Here is a 6,795-nt window from a genome sequence, read left to right as displayed (position 1 = left end):
CGGGGGAGCCCAGCGACATAGCCATTACGCTAACTGCTGGTCCCCAAGGGCTATTATTTTATTTTTTTAAAGAGAGATTATTTTCTGTAGGGCACATGTGCTCACTAGAGAGACAGAAGGCCAGAAATCACCCCCCAGGGGGATGGCCACAATCCCTTCTCCTCCATTCTCCTCTCGGGATCTTGGGCATGCACACACACGCACCCGGCGTGAGTTTAAGCCACGGGGTCCAGGACTCGAACCACAGTCAACTACATGGGAGTCCAGCAACATAACTGTTACGGCAGCACCCTGAGCATGGGGGTCATTGAGAACAGGAGCAAAGGGTGGGCGTGGCGAGGCCGCTGCAGACCTGGCTGTCCAGTCCAGTGTGGTAGCAGCAGCCACGTGTGGGATTTGAATGGAAATTAATTAAGATGAGAGGGATTTTTTTGGAGAGACTTTTACTATTGGGTGCATGTGCCCACCGGCGACACAGAGAGACAGAGACAGAAAGTGAACAATCACCCTCCCCCCCGACACGGGGAATGGTCATGCCACAATCCCTTCCCCATTCTCCTCCTGGGATTTTGGGCATGCACACACACGCGCCAGGTGTAATTCATGTCGCCAGGTCTGGGATTCGAATCCCAGCCATGTGGGAGTCCAGCGACAAAACCAGTACGTCACCTGCTGGACTCAAGTTAAATGAGATTTAAAACCGATCTCTTTGGCCACACTGCTACACTTCAGGTGGGCAGTGGTGTGTGTGGCCGCCTGGCAGGTGCGGGCAGTGTGTGTCCACGGTCATGGCTGGCCCTTCAGGGGTGGTGGAGGTGACCCCTAGTGACTGGAGTTTAGAGCAGGGCCGGACAGACAGAGACCCGGTTTCCAGTTCTGGGCCTGCCAGTTTCCCTCTCCAGGAATCAGGGACAGAACAGCTGGTCTGGGGCTAGCAGAGGGAGTAATGGTTATGTTGCTGAATTCCCACCTAGTCGACCAGGGTTCGAGTCCTAGACTGGCAGCTTAAAACACACTGGGTGTGTGTGCATGCATGCCCAAAATCCCAGAGGAGAATGGAGAAGGGATTGCAGTGTGGCCATCCCCCTGGAGGGGGATTTCTTTCTCTCTGGTGGGCACACACACCCTACAGCAAAAAAATCTCTTAAAAAAAAAAAAAAGGAAAGAAAGAATAGCAGGTCCCTTGGGCTGTGGCTGTGGCGAAGTTGAAATAAATTTCTGTGTTCTGTGCCTATCTCAGGGCCTCACCTGGTCACCGCTCAAACAATGGTGGTGACTGTTATTATCACCCAGGGGACATGGCTTCCTCCTCTGAGAACTCCCCCCTTCCCAGTGACACTCCCTGCGTGGATCTGAGGATGCTCACCGGAGGCCCAGAGAGGCCGGCTCCCGGAGGTCCCACAGGTCCGGTGGCGCCTTTCAGCCCGGGAGGTCCCTGTGGAAGACAAGGCACGGAGGTGCAGGGGCAGGTTTTGAAACAAGCTACGGGCCAGTAGGCTAGAGGTCTGGGTGTTCCCCTGACCATCCCCGCTCAGCCCCTTGTCTTCTGGGCCCACTGCCAGGGCACCCCGAAGGACAACAGGCCTGATGCCCAAGGAAGCAGAGGCTCACCTGGACACCCTTCTCTCCAGCGGGCCCTGGTGGTCCCCGCGGTCCGGGAAGCCCCTGCGGGAGAAGTGCAGTTTGCAATCCCTTCTCTCTGGGCCGAGTCAGAGCCCTCCCCTGCCCCCTGGGACTGGCCCAAGGCCAATGTACCTGAACGCCAGGCAAACCTTGCACTCCAGGCTCTCCCTGCAAGTCAGAAAGGGCAACTGGGGGAACCAGCAGTTGGCGTAATGGCTATGTCGCTGAACTCCCACGTAGTCGACCGCGGTTCATGTCCCGGACCCAGTGGCTTAAAACTCACGCCAGGCGCGTGTGCGTGTGTGCCCAAGATCCCGAGAGAATGGAGGAGAAGGGATTGCGGCGTGACCATCCCCCCTGGGGGGTGATTTCTCGCTTTCTGTCTCTATGTCTCTCTCTGTCTGTCTGGCAAGCGCACGCGCCCTACAGTGAAAATCTCTCCAAAAAAAAGAAAAAAGTAAAAATTTGTTCGACATATCTTATCAGATGGGTGCTGGCAGGGTGGGCACGGAAGGGCTGGACACTCACCTGGGGCCCCTGGGCTCCTGTGCCTGGCGGCCCCGGCTCTCCCTGAAGAGGCAGAGGACAAACCGGCTCAACCACCGGCCTCCTCCCCCCCCCCGCGCCTGCCCCCTCCCGCCCCCCGCCCTTCTCCTCCAGGCCTCCGCCCCTCCTGCTCCCTCTCCCGGCCAGTCTCCATCTTCCCTTCCCTCGCCTGCCGCCGCCCGCGGACCTCACAGCCTGCCCTCAGGCTCCCCTTCGCACACCAGCGCAGCCCAGGCCCCCCAGACTCGCAGGTACCTGTGTGCCCTTCAGTCCTGGGGGCCCTTGAGCTCCACGCAGACCAGGCCGGCCCTACAGGTATGAGGGGCTCATGGAGCCCCCACAGAGTGAGGGGGGTGGGAGAAAGGGCTGGTGATGCGGGCAGGGCCGGGCAGGAGGCAGCGCCAGCTCACCGGTTTCCCAGGCCGGCCCACGCCTTCGGGACCCCGCTCTCCTCTGGGGCCGGGCTTCCCAGGCAGCCCCGTCGTGTCCGTCAGCGCCCCCTGCAGGCTGGGGCAGGCGGTGCAGCCTTCACCCTAGTCAGCAAGCACCGCGGGGTGGGAGGGAGCTGTGAGTCAGGCCTGCAGCCAGGCCAGGGTGAGGGGTCCTTGTGGCCCTCTGACCTCGGTCCCCGTCAAAATAGGCTCCAACCCAGCTGGCTGTGGGGAAGAGCACCTGACTTTGGCCCCTTGAGGTCTGCACCTCGTTACATTCCACCTGATTTTTTGCTCACAGAACTCCCCCCAACACACACTGACCTTTTCTCCTTTCGGCCCCGTGGGGCCCCGACCCCCAGGCTCTCCTGACAGTCCTGGCTGTCCCACGGCACCCGGCGTCCCAGGGTCTCCGGGATTGCCAGCTTCACCCTGTAAAGAGCAGGGATCAAGCAGGTGGGGGCCACAAGGCCGCCCGTCCCCACCACCCACCGGGGCCAAGGGCTGGGAGCAGGGAAGGGCCAAGGTGGGAAAAGGCCGACCAGGACGGGAGGGAGAGCCAGGGCGAGGCGGTGCCCACCCACAGCCACCAGGCTCTCACCTTCTGCCCCTTCAGACCACGCTCTCCAGCTGCGCCCTGCAGAGAAAGTATTCCCAGAACGCCACGCTCACACCAGACACCCGCGTGCCCAGCACTGCAGCCCAGGGCTGGCCAGGACTTGGCCCTCACAGCATCCCTGAGGTCAGGAGACACCGGAGCGCACGCTGGGCCCCAGCGTCCCAGTGCAGGGAACAGTGCAGGCTTCGGCCCCGTGACTGGACGTGGCACAGCGCGGCAGAGAGCCCTCATCACTGCGCTCATCGTGTGAGGCTCAGGGCTCCACACACTGAGCCTCCCACCCCCAGGCAGGGAGCAGAGGCAGACAGCGAGGGGACTCGCCCGCGTCCCAGGTCTAGTGAAGGGGCCCAAGGGGCCACAGTGGCAAGTACGATGCCATACGACACAGGAAGGTGCCTGGTTCAAGCTCAGCGAGCTCCCTGAGGAGGCTGGGCACATGCTTGCCATGATCAGGGGCTGGCTGAGACTGGGGTGGGTCGCAGCCCCAGGACCCTTAGGGATGCTGTCACTGTCACTCCCTTTCTCTTTCTCACTCATGGAAGAAATAAATTAACTTAAAAAAAAAATTGGGGACCAGCAGTTGGCATAATGGCTATGTCGCTGGATTCCCACGTAGTCGACCGCGGTTCAACTTGGACCCAGTGGCTTAAACTCATGCCAGGCGCGTGTGCGTGCGTGCCCAAGATCCCGGGAGGAGAATGGAGGAGAAGGGACTGCGGCGTGGCCACCCCCCCGGGGGGGGATTTCTCGCTCTCTATCTCTCTGTCTCTGTCTGTCTGGTGAGCGCACGCGCCCTATCGCAAAAACCTCTCCCCAGAAAACAACATGATCTAGTAAAGGCAGAGCTGGGGTTGGAGCATGGTCGGTCTGGCCCTAGGTGGGTGGTCTCTGAAAACTCTGCCAGCCTGTGTCCCAGGATGGAGGGCAGAGGCCTGTCAGCAGTTCTGCTGGAAGGATCCACATACTCCCACCTCCCCCGCCGGCGAGTCAAGACATGGCAGTGTCCTGCCCCCTCGTGAGGTCTGGCCACCCTCCCTCACCTGTTTTCCTGGTAGGCCGAAGCCAGGGGGCCCAGGCTCCCCTTTCTCTCCAGGTGGGCCAGGCAAGGCCACCACGTGGCTGTCCCCATCCTGAGGCTTGGACAGGGCTGAGCAGGGCTCACAAGGCTCCCCCTGCCGAGCAAGGACAGCAGGTGAGGGGCCTCCAGGCCTGGAACACAGGGCTGGACCTGGGGTCTGGGGCGGGCATACGACCGCGTCTGATGCTGGGTGGGGAGCACAGGAGAGAAGGTGGGAGAACGGGGAGAACGAGGGCGGTGGCCACAGCCTCAGAGGTCTCGATGCCAAGCTAAGGGGTCGGCCTTTACCCTGCAGGCCGTGACGTGAAGCAGAGCAGGGTGAGGGTCTGCCTAAGAGGCTCACCGGCTGCAGCACGGGGGCATCTCCAGACTCACCTTCGCCCCCTTGACACCTGCCGGACCCGCTGGCCCTGGTGGTCCCTGCGCGATAAGGAGCCAGGTGTGACAGCAGCCTCAGTCCCACAGCGGGCGGCTCCTGCCACCTTCCTCCCCCTGCCGCTGCCACCAAGTCACACTCACCGGACTGCCGACTGGCCCCGCTGCCCCGAAACTGCCCTGGGAGCAAAGCAGAGGGCAGGGTCAGGCGGGCAGTGGACACGGGCTAGCGCAGTCCCGACCTACAACTGCGGCCCCCATGGAAGGCCATGTTCCTGCCCAGCCTCCTTTCACGGACCCCCAGCCCCACCCCGCCCTGGCCCAGCACCATGGGTCATTCACTGCTTTCCCCGCACACCCGTGTGCACTGCACGGGCCGGGCCGGGCGTGTGCCGTGCGCGCCCGAGGGGCTTACACACTGGGGCTGGTTAGGGAACCATTTGGAATAATGGCAGGAGCTTGGCAGGAGATGAACACGGGGAGGAGGCAGGGTCAGCGGGGAGGCCACGTCACAGGTCGCAGAGGCCTTCCCAGCAGTGACAGGGCAGTGGGGGAGCCGAGAGGGCAGGTGTTCTGGATGTTTCCCCAGGGACCCCGAGCACAAGCTCTCAGAGGTGGGGCAGTCGTGACACGGCCAGCATGGAGGCAGGCTGGGTGGCCCCGGACCCGCCAAGGCACTGGCCGAGCACGAGGTCAGGCCAGCAGGCGATTCCCAGCAGGCCGTGGCATGACCCGAGCTCTCGCCAGCCACATGAGCACGGGGAAGAAACGCAGGCCACGGGAGGGCCGCAGCGGGAGGCAGCCCCACCCCCAGCTGAGAGGTGGAGGCGGGGGACGTCACTCGCGGGACTGTGGGGACCCAGGAGCAGGTTGTGGGCAGTGACACAGCTAAGAGAGGGACCCAGGACGGCTCCAAGCTGGGGTCTGAGGAGCTGGGTGGATGCCATTCGCTGGGAAAGGCAGGGGTAGCTGGGGGGGTGGAGCCCCCCGGAAGACCAGCATGGCCCCCGTGCTGGAGCCCCCCGGAAGACCAGCATGGCCCCCGGCGGGAGCTGAGTCCGCACACGCTTCCCAGTGCCTGTTGCACGGAGCTCTGCCCACGAGCCCTCGCTCGAGCAAGGCTGCGTGAGAGGTGGGTGTGTCGTTTACCTCCGACACAGTCAATCACACGGAAACGCCAACGCCGGCACTGAGAGTGGGTGGCCGGGGAGGGGGTTACAGACTAGGGCCAGACGTTCTGGGCTCACATCCCAGGGGTGCATCCAAACGCCCGTGACCGGCAGTGAACCTGGCCTTGCCGGGCCCCCATTTCCTCATCCGTGAAATGGGAATAATGGCGCGCCCATGCCGTGAGGCTGGAAGGGTAAGACAAGGTAACGCATGTTCGGGACCGGGACGGCGCCGGGACAGTGCCCGCACCGCCGCACAGGTGTTAAACATCACTGACGGTGAGGTGGCCGGGGTATGCTGACTCGTCCCCATCAGCATTACACTTAAAACGCCACGCCGAGGGCCTCTCGGACAACGAGGGCGCTCAGGAAGCAGTGTTCAGGAGCTGGCCCCCCAGGCCTCCCTGCCGAGAACCCGGGTCTCACCTTCTCTCCTTTCAGTCCCGCTGGCCCTGGAGGCCCAGGTTTCCCCTGAAAAGCAGCCCAGACAGGGTCACGGCGTCTCCCGATGCCCCTGCCCCGACTCCCATGGTCCCAAGGCCCGGGCCCGGGGAGAGGAGACAGGGTCACAGCGCCCTCCCACGCCCACCTCCCCCCAGACTCCTGTGGCCCCAGGGCCCAGGGAGAGCCGGAACCTAGACGCCCCCAACCCTGCGGGCAGCTGGCGGGCCCTCCGTCCTAGCCCTGGGCCCTGCAGCACCGAGGATCCGGGGTGCACAGGCCTGGGGCTCCCCTGGGTGGGCTGGGAGAAAGCAGTCACTCACCGGGAGCCCAAGCAGGCCGGAGCCAGGGGAGCCAACACCTTCCGTGGCCCCCGAAGAGGGCCCAAGGTGCTGGGCCCCTACAGCTGAGCTGCAGGCCCAGCAGGGTTCCCCCTGGGGAGGGAGAGGGGTCAGAGAGCTCTCAGGCAGGTGGAAGGGCAGCTGGGGACTGGGGGCTGGGGGGCCGGGGGCG

General features: G+C 63.4%; 1 protein-coding gene across 1 annotated transcript in view; it reads right to left on the bottom strand.

Annotated features, from left to right (window-relative positions):
- The window catches only part of COL16A1 (collagen type XVI alpha 1 chain), a 54,996-nt gene that overhangs the window by 31,358 nt on the left and 16,843 nt on the right, over window positions 1-6,795 (bottom strand). Inside the window, 13 exon segments of the mRNA XM_006158125.3 lie at window positions 1,367-1,435; window positions 1,612-1,665; window positions 1,756-1,791; window positions 2,152-2,193; window positions 2,425-2,478; window positions 2,580-2,702; window positions 2,925-3,032; window positions 3,202-3,237; window positions 4,260-4,391; window positions 4,673-4,717; window positions 4,817-4,852; window positions 6,268-6,312; window positions 6,606-6,716. Of these exon segments, the coding sequence (XP_006158187.1) occupies window positions 1,367-1,435; window positions 1,612-1,665; window positions 1,756-1,791; window positions 2,152-2,193; window positions 2,425-2,478; window positions 2,580-2,702; window positions 2,925-3,032; window positions 3,202-3,237; window positions 4,260-4,391; window positions 4,673-4,717; window positions 4,817-4,852; window positions 6,268-6,312; window positions 6,606-6,716 (891 nt within the window).

This window comes from Tupaia chinensis, unplaced genomic scaffold, assembly GCF_000334495.1.
Source record: "Tupaia chinensis unplaced genomic scaffold, TupChi_1.0 Scaffold000573_1, whole genome shotgun sequence".
NCBI lineage: Eukaryota > Metazoa > Chordata > Mammalia > Scandentia > Tupaiidae > Tupaia > Tupaia belangeri.
Note: the sequence above shows the minus strand (reverse complement) of the source record. Positions and strands in the feature narration are given on the sequence as shown.